At 59.0% G+C, this 22,554-nt stretch overlaps 2 protein-coding genes across 2 annotated transcripts; one reads left to right on the top strand and one right to left on the bottom strand.

Moving 5' to 3' along the window:
- Positions 1–591: 591 nt before the first annotated feature.
- Positions 592–4,230, bottom strand: LOC113984741 (retinol dehydrogenase 8-like). Its single transcript, XM_039386903.1, has 4 exons — positions 3,588–4,230; positions 2,221–2,382; positions 1,503–1,682; positions 592–742 (listed from the first exon to the last, which is right to left on the bottom strand). Exons 1-4 carry the CDS (start codon positions 3,691–3,693, stop codon positions 645–647), a joined length of 546 nt encoding a protein of 181 aa, XP_039242837.1. The 5' UTR covers positions 3,694–4,230; the 3' UTR covers positions 592–644.
- Positions 4,231–5,097: 867 nt separating this feature from the next.
- Positions 5,098–22,530, top strand: LOC113984740. The gene is made up of 21 exons (XM_039386900.1): positions 5,098–5,378; positions 7,062–7,163; positions 7,953–8,003; positions 8,812–8,982; positions 9,584–9,660; positions 9,995–10,102; positions 10,805–10,928; positions 11,568–11,646; positions 12,360–12,489; positions 12,864–13,057; positions 13,397–13,972; positions 14,570–14,907; positions 15,035–15,101; positions 15,598–16,067; positions 17,221–17,412; positions 18,601–18,721; positions 18,808–18,902; positions 19,753–19,849; positions 21,088–21,290; positions 21,790–21,874; positions 22,198–22,530. The coding sequence occupies exons 1-21, from the start codon at positions 5,154–5,156 to the stop codon at positions 22,371–22,373; spliced, it is 3,681 nt and encodes a 1,226-aa protein (XP_039242834.1). The 5' UTR covers positions 5,098–5,153; the 3' UTR covers positions 22,374–22,530.
- Positions 22,531–22,554: the final 24 nt, after the last annotated feature.

Below are 22,554 nucleotides of genomic sequence, written 5' to 3'. Positions count from 1 at the left end.
GGGGGATCGGGGGGATACGGGGGGATCGGGGGGACACGGGGGGATCGTGGGGATACGGGGGGATCGGGGTGATCGGGGGGACACGGGGGGATCGGGGGGACACGGGGGATCGGGGATAGCGGGGGACACGGGGGGACACGGGGGGACACGGGGGGATCGGGGGGACACGGGGGGTTCGGGGGGATCGGGGGGACACGGGGATAGCGGGGGACACGGGGGGACACGGGGGACACGGGGGGACACGGGGATCGTGGGGGACACGGGGGGATCGGGGGGGATCGCGGGGGGCTTTTAGGGGACGTGGGAAGGGGGCTCGGGGGGGGTCGGGGCGGTTCGGGGGTGAGGTTGGGGCGTTTTCAGAACGGTTCGGGGAGTTTTGGGAGGGTTTCGAGGTGGTTTTTGGGGGGGTCGGGGGGTCCCGGGGGTATTTTGGGGTCTGGGGAGGGATTTGAGGTGGTTTTGAGATGATTTTGGGGTGGCTTGGGGAGGGTTTTGAGGTGTTTTTGGGGTGGTTTGCGGGACCTCGGGAAGGTTTTGGGGTACCTCGGGGGGGTTTGCGGGGGTCGGGTGGTGCCGCGGGTATTTGGGGGGGTCCCGGGGGTGTTTTGGGGTGTTTTGGGGGCGGTTTCGGGGTCCCCCCGCACTCACAAGATGTTGAAGCGCAGCAGCTGCACGGCCAGGCTCTCACACAGCCCCTCCACCGCGAACTTGGAGGCCGAGTAGATGTCGTTGAAAGCCACCCCTGGGGGGCACGGGGGGGGTCGGGGGGCGCCCCAAAATTTGGGAGGGTCGGGGGGCTTCGGGGGGGCCCAAAACCCCCCAAAATTGGGGGGCTGGGAGGGGTTGAGGGGCTTCGGGGGGGGAATTTGGGGGTCCCGGGGGTTCAGTGACCCCAGGGTTGATTTGAGGGTCCCGGGGGTGACCCGGGGAGTCCCAGGGGGTGGGATTTTGGGGGGTCCCGGGGGTTCAGTGACCCCAGGGTTGATTTGAGGGTCCCGGGGGTGACCCGGGGAGTCCCAGGGGGGGGGATTTTGGGGGGGCCCCCTCACCCTGCAGCCTCTGTGAAGATTGGGGGTGACTTGGGGGTCCCGGGGGGATTTGGGGGTCCCTGTGAGGATTGGGAGTCCCTGGGGGTTCAGCGGTCCTGGGGGTGACCCGGGGAGTCACGGGGGTGGGATCTGGTGGCTTTCCCTCACTGTGTAGCCACTGAGAGGATTTGGGGGTCCCTGTGAGAACTCGGGGGCCCGGGGGGGGGAATTTGGGGGTCCCGGGGGTTCAGTGACGCCGGGGTTGATTTGAGGGTCCCAGGGGTGTTTTGGGGGTCCCGGGGGGTCCCCGGGGGTGGGATTGGGGGGTGCCCTCACCCTGCAGCCCCTGTGAAGGTTGGGGGTCTCTGGGGAGGATTGGGAGTCCGGGGCGGGGGTCAGAGGTCCCGGGGGTGTTTTGGGGGTCCCGGGGGTGTTTTGGGGGTCCCCGGGGGTGGGACTGGGGGGTGCCCTCACCCTGCAGCCCCATGACGCTGCTGACCACCACGATGTGGCCGCTCCGGCGCTGCTTCATCTGCGGCAGCAGCGCCTGGATGAGCCGCAGGACCCCGAACACGTTGGTGTCGAACACCCGCTGGATCTGCGGCCCCGTCGCCGCCTCCAGGGGCCCCACGAGCCCCACCCCGGCGTTGTTCACTTGGGGGGGGGGAGAGGGGGGGTCAGGGACCCCCGAACGTCCCCAAAAACCCTGTAAAAACTCGGCCAAACCTACCCAGAATCCCCCCGAAATTCGCCGAAACCCCCCCCCGAAAATCGCCCCACCGGCCCCACCCCGGCGTCGTTCACTGGGGAGGGGGGGCAAGAGGGGGGTCGGAGACCCCCAAATGTCCCCAAATACCCCCGAAACCCCATCAAAACTCAGCAAAACCCGCCCAGAATCCCCCCAAAATCTCCCCCCAAATCCACTCAAAACCCACCCAAAACCCACCCAAAGTCCCCCCCAAAATCTGCCCCGTGGGACTCAGAGACCCCCCAAAACCCCCCCCAAAACCCCTCCTGGGGCTCCGGGACCCCCCAAAACCCCCCAACCCCCCCCTGCTGTTCAGAGACCCCCCCAAAATCCACCCCCTGCCTGACTCCAGGAAACCCCCAAAAACCCCCAAACCCCCCCCCCCGCTGTTCGGGGACCCCCCCAATCACACGGAGGGGGGTCCCAGAGCCCCCCCGAACTCACCCACCACGTCCACGCGCCCCCCCGGGACCCCCCCCAGGCACTCGGCCACGGAGCTGTCGCTGGTCACGTCGAGCCGCAGGATCCGAAGGGTCTCCCCGAGGGTCTCCCCGGCCGCCGCCTCCAGGGGACCCCTCCGGGACAGGTCCCGCATGGTGGCCACCACTGGGGACCCCAAAATCCATCAGGGACCCCCCAAATCCATCAGGGACCCCCCCAAATCCATCAGGGACCCCCCGAACCCCTCCGGGACAGGTCCCGCATGGTGGCCACCACTGGGGACCCCAAAATCCATCAGGGACCCCCCCCAACCCATCAGGGACCCCCGAAATCCACCAGAGACCCCCCCCCAAACCCGCAGATCCCAAACCTTCCCCCACCCCATCCCAAGGACCCCGAATCTTCCTCCCCTTCCCAGGAGACTCTGGGGACCCCAAACCCGTCCCGGGGTTGTTCTGAGGACCCCAAATCTTTCCCTCTCCCCTTCCGGGGGACCCCAAACCTTCCCCTCCTGCCCCGGGGACCCCCGAACTCACCCCGGTCCCGTTTTTGGGGCCAGTTTTGGGGGCAGTTTTTGGGTCAGTTTTAGGGTCTCCCCCCCACTCACCCTGGTACCGTTTTTGGGGTCAGTTTTGGGGCAGTTTTAGGGTCAGTTTTGGGGTCAGTTTTCGGGTCTCCCCCCCCCCCACTCACCCTGGTACCGTTTCTGGGGTCAGTTTTGGGGCAGTTTTAGGGTCAGTTTTAGGGTCAGGTTTAGGGTCCCCCCCCCCCTCACCCTGGTACCGTTTTTGGGGTCAGTTTTGGGGTCAGTTTTGGGGCAGTTTTGGGGGCAGTTTTGGGGGCAGTTTTGGGGCAGTTTTGGGGTCAGTTTTGGGGTCAGGTTTAGGGTCAGTTTTGCCCCCCCCCACTCACCCTGGTACCGTCTCTGGGGTCAGTTTTGGGTCAGTTTTGGGTCAGTTTTGGGTCAGTTTTAGGGTCAGTTTTGGGGTCAGCTTTAGGGTCAGTTTGGGGTCAGTTTTGGGGTCAGTTTGGGGTCAGTTTTAGGGTCAGTTTTGGGTCAGTTTTAGGGTCAGTTTGGGGTCAGTTTTGGGGTCAGTTTTGGGGCAGTTTTGGGGCAGTTTTAGGGTCAGTTTTGGGTCAGTTTTAGGGTCAGTTTTGGGGTCAGGTTTAGGGTCTCCCCCCACTCACCCTGGTACCGTTTTTGGGGTCAGTTTGGGGTCAGTTTTGGGGTCAGTTTTGGGTCTGTTTGGGGTCAGTTTGGGGTCAGTTTGGGGTCAGTTTTGGGTCAGTTTTGGGGTCAGTTTGGGGTCAGTTTTAGGGTCAGTTTTAGGGTCAGGTTTAGGGTCAGGTTTAGGGCCCCCCCCACTCACCCTGGTACCGTCTCTGGGGGTCCCTGGCGAGCTGCACGGCCACGGCCAGGCCGATGCCGGAGGAGCAGCCGGTGACCAGCACCGTGCGGGGCGGGGGGGCGGCCATGGCTGAGCCCCCCCGGCCCCAAATCCCCCCCCGGGCCCCCCCAAATCCCCCACGGGACGGGCAAAGGCTCTTACGGGATCAGCGCCTCACGTGGGATCGGGATCAGCCGCCCGGGCGGGGGGGGGGACACGGGGGGGGCACCTGGAGGGGGGGGGAAAACATCCCTGGGGACCCCCCCGGCGGGTTGGGGGGTCTCAGAGGTGCGGCCCCCCCGCATTTGGGGTCCCCAAACCTTCTCCCCCCCCCCGTCCAGGGCGATTTGGGGACACCCCCCCCTCACCTGGGACAGACACGGGGGGGGCACCTGGGGGGGGGACACCTTTGGGGACCCCCCCAACCTGCCCGGGGGTCCCCAGGGGTGCAGCCCCCCCTCATTGAGGGACCCCAAACCTTCCCCCTCCCTGTCCAGAGCAATTTTGGGACCCCCCCTCACCTGCCCGGAAGGGGGGGGGGAGCACCTGGAGGGGAGGGGTCACACCCCTGGTGACCCCCCCGACCTGTCCGGGGCTCCCCAGAGGCGCAGCCCCCCCTCCTTTAGGTCTTTAGGGGGGTCTTTTGGGCACTCCCAGAAGGCTCTTTTGGGGTTTTTTGGGGGGGGGGTCCCCAAAGGGTCTTTTGGGGGGTCTTTTTGGGGGGGTCCCAGGAGGGTCCCAAAACGGTCTTTTGGGGCGACCCAGGAGGGTCCAAGGGGGGGTCTCATGAGGGGTCTTTTGGGGGGTCCTGGAAGGGTCCGGGGGGGTCTTTTTGGAGGGTCCCAAAAGGGTCTTTTTAGGGGTCCCGGAGGGGGTCCCAGAAGGGGCTTTTGGGGGGTCCCGGGGGGTCTTTGGGGGGGGCGGAACCAAAAGGGGCGGAACCCGCGGGGGGGGAAGGCGGCGGAGCCGGAAGCGGCCGGAAGTGACGCCACCCGGAAGTGGCGCCGAGCACGTGGCAGGGATGGGGCGGCCCGGGAAGGTCCGGGGGGCGAAAATGGGGCAAAAAGGGGCAAAAAGGGGCAAAAACGGGGGGAAAGGCCGCGGAAAGTGAGGGGGTGGGAGAGGGAGAGGGGAGGGGGCGGCGGGGAATGGAGGGGAGGAGAAGGGGGGAAATGGGGCGAAATTGGGTAAAAATGGGGCGAAAATTGGGCAAAACTGGGGGAATTTGGGGTGAGAATGGGGGGGCGGCGGGGGGTGGGGGGGATGGGGTGGGGGGGAGGGGGCGGTGGTAGCGGGGAATGGGGGGGGACGGGAGAAATGAGGGCAAAAATGGGGTAAAAATGAGGAAATTTGGGGGGAAATGGGGACGGGGGGGGGCGGTTTATCCCAAAATTTGGGGGTTCCGGGCGCTCCGGGGGGGGTTGGAGGGGTTGGGGGGGTCCCGGTTGCACCGTGGGGGGGGGTACGGGAGGTGAAGGTCCCGGATGTCCCAAAATTCGGGATTTCCAGCCCTTCTGGGCTCCCAAAAAGCGGCGACTGGGAGCCCGAATGTCCCGAAATTTGGGGTCTCGCCCCCCCTTTCCCCCCCCTTTCCCCCCCCAGAGCCGCCACCAGCGGCGGGAACGCGCCGTGGCGCGGGAGCGCGCGGAGCGCGAGTTCGGCACCGTCCCGCACTCGTTCGTGTTCCCGCGGGGCAGAGTCGGGAGGAGCCTGCGGGGGCTCGGGCAGGACCTGCGGAGGGTCATGGAGCCCTACACGGCCCGCGCGCTGCAGGTCGGGGGCTGGGGGGCCACTTTCATTTGGACTCTGTTTTTATTTTATTTGTTTGTATTTATTTTATTTATTTGTATTTATTTTATTTATTTTTATTTATTTTATTTATTTTTATTTATTTTATTTATTTTATTTATTTTATTTATTTTATTTATTTTATTTGTTTGTATTTATTTTATTTGTTTGTATTTATTTTATTTATTTTTATTTATTTTATTTATTTTTATTTATTTTAATTATTTTTAATTATCTTATTTATTTTTTATTTTATTTATTTATACTTTCTATTTTTAATTTTATTTATTTTTGTTCTACTTTAATTTTCGTATTTTTATTTTTAAATTTATTTATATTTCGATTTTTAAATTTTATTTATTTTTATACTATTTTAATTTTTGTATTTTTATTTTTTAATTTTTATTTATATTCTTTAATTTATTTTTGTTATTTTTAATTTTTATTTATATTCTTTTATTTATTTTTTGTTAATTTTTTTTATTTTTATTATTCTTATTTATATTTCTAATTTTTTAATTTATTTTTTTATTACCATTCTTATTATATTTATTATTTTTGTTTATTTTTAATCTTATTTTTAACCTTATTTTTATTTTTAATCTTATTTTTACTTTATTTTTTATTTTATTTTTATTTTTTAAATTATTTTATTTTTATTTTCTAATTTTTTATTTTATTTTTATTTTTATTAGTTTATTTTTTGTTTTTTTTATTAACCCTATTTTTAATTATTTTTTATTGCTTTTATTTATATTTTTACTTTTTAATTTTTATTTTGATTTTTATTTTCTATCAGGTTTGTGTTCATTTATTTTTATTTGTTTCCATTTGGGTTTCCAGGTCCGGAAGAACAATTCCCTGCAGGATTTTTATTTTTTATGGGATTTATATTTATTTATTTGTTTCCAATCTGGATTCCCCAGGTCCGGAAGAACAATTCCCTGTGGGATTTTTATTTTCTGTGGGGTTTATATTTATTTATTTGGTTTTAATTTGGGTTCCCAGGTCCGAAAGAACAATTCCCTGTGGGATTTTTATTTTCTGTGGGGTTTATATTTATTTATTTGTTTCCAATCTGGATTTCCCAGGTCCGGAAGAACAATTCCCTGTGGGATTTTTATTTTTTATGGGGTTTATATTTATTTATTTGTTTCCATTTGCATTCCCAGGTCCGGAAGAACAATTCCCTGTGGGATTTTTATTTTCTGTGGGGTTTATGTTCATTTATTGTTATTTGGTTTTAATTTGGGTTCCCAGGTCCGGAAGAACAATTCCCTGTGGGATTTTTATTTTCTGTGGGGTTTATATTTATTTATTTGTTTTTAATTTGGGTTCCCAGGTCCGGAAGAACAATTCCCTGCAGGATTTTTATTTTCTGTGGGGTTTATATTTATTTATTTGGTTTTCATTTGGGTTCCCAGGTCCGGAAGAACAATTCCCTGCAGGATTTTTATTTTCTGTGGGGTTTATATTTATTTATTTGTTTTTAATTTGGGTTCCCAGGTCCGGAAGAACAATTCCCTGCAGGATTTTCATTTTTTATGGGGTTTATATTTATTTATTTGTTTCCATTTGCATTCCCAGGTCCGGAAGAACAATTCCCTGTGGGATTTTCATTTTTTATGGGGTTTATATTTATTTATTTGTTTCCATTTGCATTCCCAGGTCCGGAAGAACAATTCCCTGCGGGACCTGGTGGCCGTGGCCGGGCCTTTGGGGGTCTCCCATTTCCTGGTGCTCAGCAAGACCCCCACCAGCATCAACCTGGTCAGTGGGGGGACCCCACAAAATCTGGGGGGTCTGGGGTCATCTTGGGGGGTCTGGGGTCATTTTGGGGGGGTCCAGGATCATTTTTGGGGGTCCAGGATCATTTTTGGGGGGTCCAAGATCATTTTTGGGGGTCCAGGATCATTTTTGGAGGGTCCAGGATCATTTCTGGGGGGTCCTGGCTCAGTTTGGGGGTCCCAGAACATTCTGGGGAATCCTGGCTCCTTTTGGGGGGGGGTCTTGGCTCATTTTTGGGGGGGTCCTGGATCATTTTGGGAGGGGTCTTGGATCATTTCTGGGGGGTCCTGGCCCAGTTTAGGGGGTCCAGGATCATTTTGGGGGGGTCCTGGATCATTTTGGGAGGGGTCTTGGATCATTTTTGGGGGGGTCCTGGATCATTTTAGGGGGTCCTGGGTCATCTTGGGGGGATCCTGGCCCAGTTTGGGGGGTCCAGGATCATTTTAGGCGGCTCTTGGCACAGTTTTGGGGGGGTCCTGGTTCATTTCTGGGGGGTCCTGGATCATTTGGGGGGGGTCTTGGCTGATTTTGGGGTGTCCTGGCTGATTTTGGGGGCTCCCAGGGGATGTGTCCCCCCCCCAGACTCAAATGATGAAAGGATTTGGGCTGAATTGGGGCCGTTTTGGGGCCGTGATGCTCCAAAGTAAACGCTCTGATGGGTCGGGGGGGGTCCCGGGGGGGATTTGGGGGGTCCCAGGGATTGGGGGGGGGCTCCAGATTCCCAAAATTCCCTGGAATTGAAGCTTTTCCTCCCCCTTCTCCCCCCCCCAGAAGCTTTTCCGGCTCCCAGGGGGTCCCACCCTGACCTTCAAAGTGCTGCAGGTGGGGCTGGGGGGGTTTTGGGGGGGTCTTGGGGGGACTTTGGGGGGTCTCAGGGGGGGTTTTGGGGGGGTCTTTGTACCCCTGACCCCCCCCAGCATTCCCTGGTCCGGGACTGGGGGGGTCTGGGGGGGATTTTAGGGGGGTTTGAGGTATTTTTGGGATGGTTTTGAGGTGTTTTCAGGGGGATTTTTTTTGGGGGGGGTTTGGGGTGTTTTGAGGGCATTTTTGGGGGGGGTTTTAGGGATGTTTTTGAGGTGTTTTAGGGGTTTTTTTAGGGTATTTGGGGGTGGTTTTCCCTCCTTTTCCCCTTCCCAGTGTTCCCTGATCCGGGACATGCTCTCAGCGCTCCAGAGGCACGAGCAGCTTTGGGGGATTTGGGGCTGGTTTTAGGGTTTTTTTAGGGTATTTTAGGGTATTTTGGGGGTATTTTGAGGGTATTTTGGGGGTATTTTGAGGGCATTTTGGGGTGATTTCCCCCCTTTCCCCTTCCCAGTATTCCCTGATCCGGGACGTGGTCTCTGCTCTCCGGAGGCACGAGCAGCTTTGGGGGGTTTGGGGCTGGTTTTAGGGTTTTTTTAGGGTATTTTAGGGTATTTTGGGGGTATTTTGAGGGTATTTTGGGGGTATTTTGAGGGTATTTTGGGGTGATTTCCCCCCTTTCCCCCTTCCCAGTATTCCCTGATCCGGGACGTGGTCTCTGCTCTCCGGAGGCACGAGCAGCTTTGGGGGGTTTGGGGCTGGTTTTAGGGGGTTTTTTAGGGTATTTTATGGGTATTTTGGGGTGATTTCCCCCCTTTCCCCTTCCCAGTATTCCCTGATCCGGGACGTGGTCTCTGCTCTCCGGAGGCACCGGATGCACGAGCAGCAGTTCTCCCACCCCCCTCTCCTGGTGCTCAGCAACTTCGGGCTCCCCCAGATCCACGTCAAGCTCATGGCCGGGATGTTCCAGGGGATGTTCCCGGCCCTCAACGTCCACAGGGGCCGTGGGGAACCCGGGAATTCGGGAATGCTGGGGGGGGGGGGGGCGGCTCTGGAATCTTCCCTGTTCCTTCTTCCCCTTCCTTTTCCTTCTCTTCCCCATTTTTTTTCTCTTTCCTCTTTCTCTTTCCTTCCCTTCCCTTTTTCTCCCTTCCCTTTTTCTCCCTTCCCTTTTTCTCCCTTCCCTTTTTCTCCCTTCCCTTTTCCTCCTCTTTCCTTTTACTCTTCTTCCTTTTCCCTGCTCTTTTTCTTCTCTTTCTCCTTCCCTTTTCCTTCTCCTTTCCCTTTTCCTTTTTTCATTTTCATTCTCCTTCTCTGTTCCCTTTTCCTTCCCTTCCCTTCTCTTTCCCTTCTCATTTCCATCCTTCCCTTCCCTTCCCAAACCTTCCCTTCCTTTCCCAAACCAAACCTTCCCAAACGTTCCCTTCCCTGCTGTCCTTGTCCCATTCCCATTATCCCGTTCCCATTATCCCATTCCCATTATCCCGTTCCCTGTCCCATTCCCATTATCCCATTGTCCCATTCCCTGTCCCATTCCCATTATCCCATTCTCCCGTTCCCTGTCCCATTCCCATTGTCCCATTCTCCCGTTCCCTCTCCAGGTCAATCTCAACTCCATCCGTCGCTGTTTGCTCCTCACCTTCGACTCGGAGTCGCAGCTCCTGGAATTCCGGCACTAGTGAGCCCCTTCCCCCGGATCCCCCCATCCCCATTGTCCCAATCCCGTTATCCCATCCCCCTTATCCCATCCCCATTATCCCATTCCCATTGTCCCAATCCCGTTATCCCATTCCCATTGTCCCGTTCCCATTGTCCCAATCCCGTTATCCCATCCCCATTGTCCCATCCCCATTATCCCATCCCCATTGTCCCAATCCCGTTATCCCATCCCCATTATCCCATTCCCATTGTCCCAATCCCGTTATCCCAATCCCATTGTCCCAATCCCACTGTCCCAATCCCACTGTCCTAATCCCATTGTCCCTATCCCGTTGTCCCACTCCCGTTCCCAGCAGTGTGAAGGTGGTTCCCGTGGGGGTCAGTCGGGGGCTCCGGAAGCTTCTCCAGGAGAAATTCCCGAACCTCAGTCGGCTCCAGGACGTCAGTGACCTGCTCCTGGGGTGAGGGGGGACATGGGGGGACATTGGGGACCCCCAGGACGTCAGTGACCTGCTCCTGGGGTGAGGGGGGACATGGGGGGACATTGGGGACCCCCAGGACGTCAGTGACCTGCTCCTGGGGTGAGGGGGGACATTGGGGACATGGGGGGGATGTTGGGGACAGGGGGGGGACATTGGGGAGGGGACACCGGATGGGGGGGGGACACGGGACAGGGAGAAACAGGGGACACGTGAAGGGGGGGCATTTGGGAATGGGGGTGACACAGGGACACTGTGGTGACTCCGGTGACCCTGTGGTGACCCCGTGTGACCCCGGTGACCCCGTCCCTGTCCCCAGGGAGGTGGCCCTGTCGGAGAGCGAGGCCGAGCAGGGAGGGGACATGGGGGTGACACAGGGACACTGTGGTGACCCTGGTGACACTGTGATGACCCTGGTGACCCTGTGATGACCCTGGGGACACTGTGGTGACCCTGTGTGACCCCGGTGACCCCGGTGACCCCGGTGACCCCGTCCCTGTCCCCAGGGAGGTGGCCCTGTCGGAGAGCGAGGCCGAGCAGGGAGGGGACATGGGGGTGACACAGGGACACTGTGGTGACCCTGGGGACACTGTGGTGACCCTGGGGACCCTGTGATGACCCTGGGGACACTGTGGTGACCCTGTGTGACCCTGGTGACCCTGGTGACCCCGTCCCTGTCCCCAGGGAGGTGGCCCTGTCGGAGAGCGAGGCCGAGCAGGACGGGACCCACAACGTGCTGGAGCTGCCCCAGGACTGCGCCGGGAGGGGCAACCAGGGGGGCCAGCAGAGCGCTGTGAGGCTGACTGAGGTGACACTGGGGACACTGGGGACACTGGGGACATTGGGGACATCCTGGGGACATTGGGGACACCAGGGGGGCCAGCAGAGCGCTGTGAGGCTGACTGAGGTGACACTGGGGACACTGGGGACATTGGGGACATCCTGGGGACACTGAGGTGACATTGGGGACATCCTGGGGACACTGGGGACACCAGGGGGGCCAGCAGAGCGCTGTGAGGCTGACTGAGGTGACACTGGGGACACTGGGGACATTGGGGACATCCTGGGGACACTGAGGTGACATTGGGGACATCCTGGGGACACTGGGGACACCAGGGGGGCCAGCAGAGCGCTGTGAGGCTGACTGAGGTGACACTGGGGACACTGGGGACATCCTGGGGACATTGGGGACATCCTGGGGACATTGGGGACACTGAGGGGACATAGGGGACACCAGGGGGGCCAGCAGAGCGCTGTGAGGCTGACTGAGGTGACACTGGGGACACTGGGGACATTGGGGACACTGAGGTGACACTGGGGACATCCTGGGGACATTGGGGACACTGAGGGGACATTGGGGACACTGAGGGGACATTAAGGACACGAGGGCCGGGTGCCAGGTGCCCCCAGGGCTCCCTGACGTCCCCCCTGTCCCCCCTGTCCCCAGATCGGGCCTCGCCTGACGCTGCAGTTGGTGAAGGTGGAGGAGGGGCTGGGCCAGGGCAGCGTCCTGTACCACGGGCTGGGTGAGTGACACACCTGGGGACACACCTGGGGACAGCTGGGGACACCTGGGACACCTGGGGACACACCTGGGACACAGCTGGGGACACACCTGGGGACACCGGGGACACCTGGGACACACCTGGGGACACAGCTGGGCATGGGGACACAGCTGGGCTGGGCCAGGGCAGTGTCGTGTACCACGGGCTGGGTGAGTGACACACCTGGGGGGACACCGGGGACACCTGGGACACACCTGGGGACACAGCTGGGCATGGGGACACAGCTGGGCTGGGCCAGGGCAGTGTCGTGTACCACGGGCTGGGTGAGTGACACACCTGGGGACACCTGGGACACCTGGGGACACACCTGGGACACACCTGGGACACACCTGGGGACACCTGGGGACACACCTGGGACACACCTGGGGACACCTGGGACACACCTGGGACACACCTGGGCATGGGGACGCACCTGGGGACACACCTGGGCATGGGGACGCACCTGGGGACACACCTGGGACACACCTGGGACACCTGGGGACACTCACCTGGGTGTGGGGACACCCCTGGGTTGGGCTGGGTGAGTGACACACCTGGGGGGTCTCACGGCACAGTTTGGGGTCTCACCTGTACCCAGGGGGTCTCACCTGTCCCCTGAGGGTCTCACCTGTCCCCGGGGGTCTCACCTGTCCCCTGAGGGTCTCACCTGTCCCCGGGGGTCTCACCTGTCCCAGTGCACAGGTCGGAGGAGGAGCTGCAGCGGCTGCAGCAGCGCCGGGAGCAGAAGCTGCAGCTCAAGGCCCAGCGGAGGCGGAAACAGGAGCAGGACCTGGAGAGGAAACGGCACCTGAGGCACCTGAACAGGTGAGGGGGACACAGGTGACACTCCCAGGTGAGGGCAGGACAAGGTGACACTCCCAGGTGTCACAGGTGACACTCCCAGGTGAGGGCAGCGCTGGGATCAAACCTCACCTGTCCCCCCTCACCTGTCCCCCCCTCATCTGTCCTCCATCCTGTCCCCTCACCTGTCCCCTCTCACCTGTCCCTCACCTGTCCCCTCTCACCTGTCCCCTCTCACCTGTCCCTCACCTTTCTCCCTTCACCTGTGCCCTCACTTGTCCCCCCTCACCTGTCCCTCACCTGTCCCCCCTCACCTGTGCCCTCTCACCTGTCCCTCACCTGTCCCCCCTCACCTGTCCCCTCTCACCTGTCCCCTCACCTGTCCCTGTCCCCCCCAGGGAGCGCAGCCTGGCCGGGATGCGACGCCGGCAGGGCCAGGCCGGGACAGGTGACGGTGCCAGGACAGGTGACAAGGAGGGTGACAGCGACGTCGAGGACCCCGGCGCACCTGAGCCAGGTGTGGCCACGCCCTCGGAGGACGAGGACGACGCCGAGTACTACAGACAGGAGGTGGGGGAGGAGCCCGACACAGGTGAGTTTGGGGGGGACAGGTGAGTTTGGGGGGGACAGGTGAGTTTGGGAGGGGACAGGTGAGTTTGGGGGGGACAGGTGAATTTGGGGGGAGTTTGGGGAGTTACAGGTGAGTTTGGGGGGTGGGACTGACCCCCCTTTTCCCTCTGGAGGTGGTTGATGACACCAAAAAATTCCTGAATTTCCATGAGTTTGGTTCAAAGTAAACGCTCTGACACCTCCGGAACGGCCCCGAAAGTGCCCCTTTTCACCCCAAAATTGTCCTCTTTCACCCCAAAATTGTCCTCTTTTCACCCCAAAACTTGTCCCTTTTCACCTTTTTTCGCCCTTTTCTCCCCAGATTTGTTCCCCACCAAGAGGAAACGAAGCCCCTCGGGCGCTTCCCGACCCCGGAAACGGCGGAGGCAGAGCCGGGAGACCCCGAAATCCCACCCAAACACCCCCAAATCCCACAGAAACAACCCCAAATCCCACCCAAACACCCCCAAATCCCACAGAAACAACCCCAAATCCCACCCAGGACACCCCAAATCCCACAGAAACACCCCCAAATCCCACCCAAACAACCCCAAATCCCACCCAGGACATCCCAAATCCCACAAAACCACCCCAAAATCCCACCTGGGGACCCCCAAATCCCACCCAGGGACCCCAAAATCCCACCCAAAAAAACCCAAATCCCACAAAAACACCCCTAAATCCCACCCGGGACCCCCCAGATCCCACCCAAAGAACCCCAAGTGCCACAACCCCCCCCCAAAATCCCGCCCAGGACCCCCCAAATCCCATAAAACCCCCCCAAAATCCCATAACCCCCCCCCAAAATCCCACCCCAGGCCGAAGGTTCGGGGGCAGCTCCTGGGGAGGAGGAAAACCGGGATTTTCCAACGTCCTGGAAGGGCCAGAAAGGGGAAAAAATAAAAAAGGAGGTGGGAATGGGGACCCCCCCGAATCCCATTTCCAGGGGGAAGGGAATTTGGGGTCCTGGGTTTGGGACCTCCCGGATTTGAGGGGATCTTCCTGGAAATTGGGGGGTTCTCCCTGGATTTTGGGGTTCAGGGCCCTTCCCAAATAAAGGATGGAAAAACCCCTCCAGGTATGTCCGGTGTGTGATATTTTGGGGTCCCTTTGGGGGGGAATTTCGGGGTGTTTTGGGTCCCTTTGGGGTATTTGGGGGGTATTTTGGGGTCTCTTTTTTAGGGGTATTTTGAGTGTCTTTGGGGGTATTTTAGGGGTTCTCGGGGGGGTGTGTTGGGGTATTTTAGTGCCCCTTTGGGCTATTTGGAGATGTTTTGGGGCTGTTCGGGGCTGTTTTGGGGCTGTTTTGGGGCTATTTCGGGTCCCTCCGCGGGGTCAAAGGTCGCGCCCCCCTCCCCGCTCCACCCACCCAACCAATCACACCCCTCAACCTTCCCCCTCGCCCCGCCGCACCCAATCACCAGCTCGGACACAAACAACCCCCGCCCCCCCTCAGACTCTCCCAATCACACGCTCCGACACATCCCCCCCTCAGAGCCCTCCTCCAATGGGGAGGCGCGTTGCTGGGGGGTTTGCCCGGCGGGTGGCGGCGGCGGCGGGGCCAAGATGGCGGCGGCGGTGTCGGGGAGCGGGCCCGGAGCGGGGCCCGGGCGGGAGCCCCGAGCGGCGCCCGAGGAAGGGCCGGCGGGGCCCGGGCGGGAGCCCCGAGCGGGGCCCGAAGAGCCGCCGGCGGGGCCCGGGCGCGCCCCCGAGGAGGAGCTGCCGCCGCTCCCCCCCGCCGAGGTGCGGAGCCGCCTGGAGCGCAGCGCGAGGCAGTTCCGCAACCGGCGGAAGGTGCTGATCAGGGGGTTACCGCCCGACGTGACCAACCAGGTGAGCGGGAGCGGGATCGGGACAGGGGGAGATCGGGACTGGGATCGAGGCTGGAGCTTTTCCCTGCGACCCCAATTCCCTTTTCCCCCCCCACCGAAATTCGTGGGAATTTTTCCTGGTTTTCCAGGAGGTCCACGACCTGCTGAGTGACTACGAGCTCAAGTATTGCTTCGTGGACAAGTACAAAGGAACGGGTGAGGAACAGCCCCTGGGATTCCGGGATCAGCCCCAGCATCAGCCCCTGGAGCTCCGGGATCAGCCCCTGGGATTCCAGGATCAGCCCCAGCATCAGCCCCTGGAATTCCGGGATCAGCCCCTGGAGCTCCGGGATCAGCCCCTGGAATCAGCCCCCAGCTGACGGGGTCCCTTGGGAAAGGGAACAACCCGGGATGCTTCTCCAAGCCCCCCTTTTCCCAGGGGTCCTTTCCTTTCCCAACCCCCCTTTTCCCAGCGACCCCTTCCCTTCCCAACCCCCTTTCCCTTTCCCCCCTCATCCCTTTTTCCCTCATTCCCAGCCTTCGTGACCCTGCTGATGGCCGACCAGGCCGACTCCGCCATCCCTCTCTCATCCCTTTTCCCATTTTTCCCTGTTTTTCCCATTCCCAGCCTTCGTGACCCTGCTGACGGCCGACCAGGCTGACTCAGCCATCCTTTATTCCCTGTTTTTCCCTGTTTTTCCCTCATTCCCAGCCTTCGTGACCCTGCTGACGGCCGACCAGGCCGACTCCGCCGTGCGTCGCTTCCACGGCTCCCGGCTGCGGGATCGGGAGCTGCGGGTGCAGCTGCAGCCCCCGGACTCGCTGCTGTGCGTGGCCAACCTGCCGCGGCTGCTGTCGCAGCAGCACTTCGAGGAGCTGGTGCGGCCCTTCGGGAACGTGGAGCGCTGTTTCCTGGTGTACAGCGAGCGGACGGGCCATTCCAAAGGGTACGGGTTCGTGGAGTACATGAAGAAGGACTCGGCGGCCCGGGCCAAGTCGGCGCTGCTGGGCCGGCGCCTGGGCACCAGGAGCCTCTTCGTGCACTGGGTGGAGTCGGCCCAGCCCGGCCCGGAGCTGCTCCACTCCCGCTGCCTCTGCGTGGAGAAGCTGCCCCACAACTTCAGCGACCTGGACAGGCTGCGAGGGGTCTTCGGGGCCATCCGGGAGCCCACCTTCTGTCAGGTGAGAGGGGAGAGGGGGAAAGGGGAATGGGGATAGGGAACCCACCTTCTGTCAGGTGAGAGGGGAGAGGGGAATGGGGAGAGGGGAGAGGGGATAGGGAGCCAACCTTCTGTCAGGTGAGAGGGGAGAGGGGAATGGGAGAGGGGATAGGGAGAGGGGAATGGGGATAGGGAGAGGGGATAGGGAGCCCACCTTCTGTCAGGGGAGAGGGGAAACAGGGATGGGGAGAGGGAGCCAACCTTCTGTCAGGTGAGAGGGGAAACAGGGATGGGGAGAGGGAGCCAACCTTCTGTCAGGTGAGAGGGGAAACAGGGATGGGGAGAGGGGAGAGGGAGCCAACATTCTGTCAGGTGAGAGGGGAGAGGGGAATGGGGAGAGGGGATAGGGAGCCAACCTTCTGTCAGGTGAGAGGGGAGAGGGGATAGGGAGAGGGGAATGGGGATAGGGAGAGGGGATAGGGAGCCCACCTTCTGTCAGGTGAGAGGGGAAACAGGGATGGGGAGAGGGGAGAGGGAGCCTGCCTTCTGTCAGGTGAGAGGGGAGAGGGGAATGGGGAGAGGGGATAGGGAGCCCACTTTCTGTCAGGTGAGAGGGGAGAGGGGAGAGGGAGAGGGGATAGGGAGCCAACTTTCTGTCAGGTGAGGGGAAAACAGGGATGGGGAAAGGGGGAGACAGGGATGGGGAGAGGGGAAACATGGGAGTGGGGAGAGGGGATGGCACAGGGAGAGGGGGAAATACAGGAATGGGGAGAGGGGTGGGAAAGGTGGAAACATGGGAATGGGGAGAGGGGATGGGGTGGGAAAGGGGGAAAAGGGAGTGGGAAGAGGAGGAGGGGGTGGGAAAAGAGGAAAAGGGGTTTGGGAGGTTGGGAAGAGGGAGAAAGGGGAAGAGGGAAAAGGGGGGTTGGGAAGAGGGAGAAAGGGGAAAGGGAAGAGGGAGAAAGGAGTTTGGGAAAAGGGGGTTTGGGAGCAGGGAATTGGATTTGGGAAGAGGGGAGGGAGCTGGGGGTGGGGATTTGGGCACGTGGAGGGGTTCGGGGATGGAGGGGGATTTTCCCTCTCCCCCTTTTCCTCTCCCTTTCCCCCCTTTCCTCCCCCTCCCTCCCTCCTTTCCCCCCACCCCCTCTCCCCTGATCCCAGTCCCTGTTTTCCAGCTGGCCTACGGCCAGGACGGGGCCCTGAAGGGCTTTGCTGTCCTGGAACTGGAGTCCCCGGAATGGGCCGAGCGAGTCCAGGAGGCCACGGACGGGATCCCCCTGGCCGGGAACCACATCCGGGTGTCCTTCTGTGCCCCCGGCCCCCCCGGCAGGAGCACCCTGGCCGCCCTCATCGCCGCCCAGGCCACGGTGGGGAGCAGTTCCTGGAATCCCTGGGAATGGGGGAGCCCAGGGAATGGCGGGAATCGAGGGGATGGAGCGTGGGGATTGAGGGAATGTGGGAATTAGGGGATGGTGAGGAGCTGGGAGACCAAAGGAATCCCATCCCTTGGCCGCCCTCATCACTGCCCAGGCCACGGTGGGGAGGAATTCCCGGGAATCCCCAGGAATTGGGGAGCCCGGGGAATGGCAGGAATTGGGGGAATTGAGGGAATATGGGAATTAGGGGATGGTGAGGAACGGGGGAACCAAAGGAATCCCATCCCTTGGCCGCCCTCATCGCCGCCCAGGCCACGGTGGGGAGCAGTTCCTGGAATCCCCGGGAATGGGGGAGCCCAGGGAATGGCAGGAATTGGGGGAATTGAGGGAATATGGGAATTAGGGGATGGTGGGAAACTGGGAGACCAAAGGAATCCCATCCTGGCAGGAGCACCTTGGATGCCCAGGCCACGGTGGGGAGCAGTTCCCAGGAATCCCTGGGAATGGGGGAGCCCAGGGAATGGCGGGAATCGAGGGGATGGAGGGGATGGAGCGTGGGGATTGAGGGAATGTGGGAATTAGGGGATGGTGGGAAACTGGGGAACCAAAGGAATCCCATCCTGGCAGGGGCACCTTGGATGCCCAGGCCACAGTGGGAGTGTCAGCATTCCTGGGAATTGGGGAGCCCGGGGAATTGTGGGAATTCAGGGAGTCTGGGAATGGGGGGAGTCTGGGAATTGGGGGGGCCTGGGAATTAAGGATGCACAAGAATTGGGGAAGCAGAGGGATTGGGGGAAGCAGAGGGATTGGGGGAAGCAGAGGGATTGGGGGAAGCAGAGGGATTGGGGGAAGCAGAGGGATTGGGGAAGGAGAGGAATGAGGGACCTGCAGGGATGGGGGATCAGCTGGAATTAGGGAAGTGCAGGGATTGGAGAACCCCAGGAATTGGGGAACCAGAGAAATGAGGGAACCAAAGGAATTGGGGAGATAAAGGAATTGGGGAGACAAAGGAATTGGGGAACCCCAGGAACTGAGGAATCACAGGAATGAGGGAGACACAGGAATCAGGGAACCAAAGGAATTGGGGAGCCCCGGGATTCCTGGGGGGATCTGGGCCTGGGCTCCTGCTGTTTCTGTGCTCCCAGGGCCGTAATTCCGGGGTTTTTCCCGGTTTTCCAGGCCCTGAACCGCGGGAAGGGGCTGCTTCCCGAGCCCAGCATCCTGCAGATCCTGCAGAGCCTCGGGAATCCCACGTCCCTGCAGCTCCTGCTGCCCGCCCTGCTGCACCCCGGGAAGCAGGGTAAGGAATTCCCGGGAATCCCAGGGGGGAAACTCCCGGGGAGGGGATTCCCGACCCCAGGGGCTTCCTCCCGAGTCTCTTCCCAGCAGGAATTCTGGGAGCTGCCCCTTCCCTGCCCCTGGTGCCCAGCCCGGCCCTTCCCACGGCGCTGCTCCAGCTGGCCCTGCACGGCCATTCCCAGGTAATTCCCACCTGGAATTCCCCCCCCTCAGCCCTGCACGGCCATTCCCAGGTAATTCCCACCTGGAATTCCCCCCCTACAGCCCTGCCAGCCATTCCCGGGGAATTACCACCTGGAATTACCACCACTCAGCCTGCACAGGCAATTTCCCAGACTTACCACCATGGATTCCCCCCCCTCAGCCCTGCACGGCCATTTCCCAGAGTAATTCCCACCGGAATCCCCCCCTCAGCCCTGCACCAGAATTCCCAGGGATTCCCCCCTGGAATTCCCCCCCTATGCCCTGCCAGGCCATTCCAGACTTCCCACCTGGAATTCCCCCCCTTCAGCCCTGCACGGCCATTCCCAGGGAATTCCCACCTGGAATTCCCTGCCCTGGAATTCCCCCCCCTCAGCCCTGCACGGCCATTCCCAGGGAATTCCCACCTGGAATTCTCCCCCCTCAACCCTGCACGGCCGTTCCCAGGTAATTCCCACCGGGAATTCCCAAATCCGGGGTTTTTCCCAGAGAGAAGAGGGAGGGTTGAATCTTCCCGAAGCTTTTCCCAAATCTCTTCCCAAACCTTTTCCCAAACCTCTTCCCAAACCTCTTCCTGCCTGGGTTTTTCCCACCTTTCGGGTGGTTTTTCCCTGTTTTTTTTCTGACCTTTCTCCCAGAAGGGTTTTGGGGTTTTTTGGGGAATTTCAGGGGAATTCCGGAATTCCCCGTTCCTGCGGCTCCAGGATTGGATCCAGCAGGGAAAAAACCAAACCCTTCTCCCACCCCCCCCCTTTTCCCAGTCCCAGCCCTTTTCCCACCGTGGCTTTTCCCGGCTTTTCCCCGCCCTTATCCCGCCTTTTCTGCTTCCAGAAGCCGGGAATTCTGGGCGAGTCCCCGCTGGGCTCCCTCCCCCTGGGCCTGGCCCCGGCCCAGCCCCCCGGGAAGCTCCTGGCAGACATTCCTGCAGGTAAGCCCGGAATTCCACAGGTAATCCTGGAATTCCTGCAGGTAATCCTGGAATTCCTGCAGGTAATCCTGGAATTCCCACAGGTAATCCTGGAATTCCTGCAGGTAAGCCCAGAATTCCCACAGGTGATCCCGGAATTCCCACAGGTAATCCCGGAATTCCCGCAGGTAATCCTGGAATTCCCACAGGTGATCCCGGAATTCCCGCAGGTGATCCCGGAATTCCGGCCCTCGGCAGCCAGGGAATCTCCCCCTGGGCCCGAGGGAATTTCCCCCTTCCCTGGGATTTTTGGAGGGGGGAGGGAGGAGCAGGGGGGGTCTGGGATGGGCTTTTCCAGGTGGGAAGAGGATCCAAGGATCCCTCTCCTTGTTTCCCCCCTCAAACCTCTTCCCGCTGGGATTTTTTTTCCCCATTTTCTGGGTGGTTTTCCCACCTTTTTCCCTGGGAATTCCCTCTTCCCGAGCCTCCAAAAAGGGGGTTTTTTTGGGAATTCTGTCTTCCCACAGCCCCTAAAAGGGGTTGGGGTTTTTTTTGGGAATTCCCTCTTCTTTTGGGGGGAATTCCTTTTCCTTTTTTGGGGAATTCCCTCTTTTTTTCAGGGGGAATTCCTTTTCCTTTTTTCTTGGGAATTCCCTATTCCTGCACCCCCAAAGGGCATTTTTTTTTTTGGAATTCCCGCTTCATTTCTTTTGGGAATTCCCTCTTCCCACAGCCCTGAAAAGGCACATTTTGAGGAATTCCCTCTTCCTTTTTTTTGGGGGGGGGGAATTCCCTGTTCCTTTTTGGGGTTTTTTTTTTCAGAAAAGTCCTTCTGGAATCTTCGGAAAATTTTTGGAAATTTTATTTTTTTTTGGGGGGGGGAGAATTCCTTTGAAATCTTTGGGGGGAATTTTTTTTGGGGGGAAATTCCTTTGGAATCCTTGGGAACTTTTTGGAAATTTTATTTTTTGGGAATTCCTTTGGAAATTTTATTTTTTTGGGGGGGAAATTCCTTTGAAATCCTTGGGAATTTTTCGGAAGTTTTATTTTTTGGGGGGAATTCCTTTGGAGTCTTTGGGAATTTGGCGGGGGGGGAGTTGTTTTTTGGGGGGGTGGAATTCCTTTTCCCCACAAAACCCCCCCGGTTTTCCCGGGAATTCCCTCCTCCTGCCGCCCCGGGATTCGCTCCAGGTGGGAAGTGCAGCCCCTTTTCCCAGGAGAGCCCTTTTCCAAGGCAAAGCCTTGTCCTGTGCCTGCAGGAGGGCCCCTGCCCGGGGACCTGGCGGGGGGCCCCGGCAAATCCCCCGGCATTCCCGCCGGGAACGCGGCCCTGGCGTCCTTCCTGGCCCAGGTGGGGGCGGAGCGGGACAAGCTGGGAACGGGAGCGGGAGCAGCCGGGACCCCCCCGGGACCCCCCCCCGGGCTGGGACACGGAGCTGCCATTCCCAAATCCAAGGGGGAGGTGAGGAGAGCCCCGGGATACGGGGGGGGACGGCTGGGAATGGGGGGTGGGGACACTCTGGGAATATGGGATGGGGACACCCGGGATAGGGGATGGGGACACCCCAAAATATGGGATGGAAATACCCTAAAATATGGGATGGGGACACTCCAAAATATGGGATGGGGACACTCCAAAATATGGGATGGGGACACTCCAAAATATGGGATGGGGACATTCCAAAATACGGGATGGGGACACCCGGGAATCTGGGATAGAAACACCCCAAAATCTGGGATTGGAACACCCCAGAATATGGGATGGGAACACTCCCAGATCTGGGATGGGGACCCTGAAATCTGGGGTGGAAACATTGGGATGGGACTCCCAACTCCAGGACCCCCCAAACCCCCTCAGGGATCCCCCAAACCCCCTTTAGACCCCTCCAGGACCCCCCAAACCCTTTTGGGATCCCCCAAACCCTTTTGGGATCCCCCAAACCCCCTCAATGCCCCCCCAGGTGTCGCTGCTGGGGGAGCCCCCCAAGGAGTTCCAGCTGCCCCTCAACCCCTTCCTGAACCTGCGGAGCCTCCTGCCCGGCCCGGGTGAGAAAACTGGGAAAGGGCCTTTTTTGGGATCCTTCCCCCCCTTCCCAACCCTTCCCTCCCTTCCCAACCCTTCCCAACCCTTCCCAACCCTTCCCAACCCTTCCCAACCCTCCTGCCCGGCCCGGGTGAGAAAACTGGGAAAGGGCCTTTTTTGGGATCATTCCCCCCCTTTCCTCCCTTCCCAGCCCTTCCCAACCCTTCCCAACCCTTCCCAGCCCTTCCCAACCCTTCCTAACCCTTCCCAGCCCTTCCCTCCCTTCCCTCCCTTCCCAACCCTTCCCTCCCTTCCCAGCCCTTCCCGACCCTCCTGCCTTTTCCAGGAGCTGCTTCCAAAGGGTTCCAGGGCAAACCCGGGGCCCTGGGGGGTCCCTCAGCCCCCCCCCGGGTCCCCCCCAGCGACCCCCCCCTGCTGCCCCCCCCCTCCGGAGACGCCTTCGGCTTCGACTTCCAGCCGGTGGGTCGGGAATTTGGGCTGAGATCCAGGGAATTGGGGTGAGATCCAGGGATTTGGGAGTGAGATCCAGGGATTTGGGGTGAGATCCAGGGATTTGGGGTGAGATCCAGGGATTTGGGGTGAGATCCAGGGATTTGGGGTGAGATCCAGGGATTTGGGCTGAGATCCAGGGATTTGGGGTGAGATCCAGGGATTTGGGGTGAGATCCAGGGATTTGGGCTGA

This window comes from Pipra filicauda, unplaced genomic scaffold, assembly GCF_003945595.2.
Source record: "Pipra filicauda isolate LSUMZ 115617 unplaced genomic scaffold, ASM394559v2 scaffold1208_size22553_pilon, whole genome shotgun sequence".
NCBI classification, from domain to species: domain Eukaryota; kingdom Metazoa; phylum Chordata; class Aves; order Passeriformes; family Pipridae; genus Pipra; species Pipra filicauda.
This window is presented reverse-complemented; position numbering and strand designations above follow the sequence as displayed.

What these genes read in the sequence shown, in the direction of transcription:
- LOC113984741 (XM_039386903.1), bottom strand. Translation starts at nt 3,693, where the DNA reads ATGGCCGCCCCCCCGCCCCGCACGGTGCTGGTCACCGGCTGCTCCTCC. An exon ending in CCCCCAGAGACGGTACCAGG is followed by an intron (nt 2,383 to 3,587) that starts GTGAGTGGGGGG and finishes TGGGGTCCCCAG; the next exon opens with TGGTGGCCACCATGCGGGAC. An exon ending in CAGCGTCATGGGGCTGCAGG is followed by an intron (nt 743 to 1,502) that starts GTGAGGGCACCC and finishes CGTGCCCCCCAG; the next exon opens with GGGTGGCTTTCAACGACATC.
- LOC113984740 (XM_039386900.1), top strand. Translation starts at nt 5,154, where the DNA reads ATGTCCCGAAATTTGGGGTCTCGCCCCCCCTTTCCCCCCCCTTTCCCC. An exon ending in ACACGGCCCGCGCGCTGCAG is followed by an intron (nt 5,379 to 7,061) that starts GTCGGGGGCTGG and finishes TTGCATTCCCAG; the next exon opens with GTCCGGAAGAACAATTCCCT. An exon ending in CTCCTGGAATTCCGGCACTA is followed by an intron (nt 9,661 to 9,994) that starts GTGAGCCCCTTC and finishes TCCCGTTCCCAG; the next exon opens with CAGTGTGAAGGTGGTTCCCG.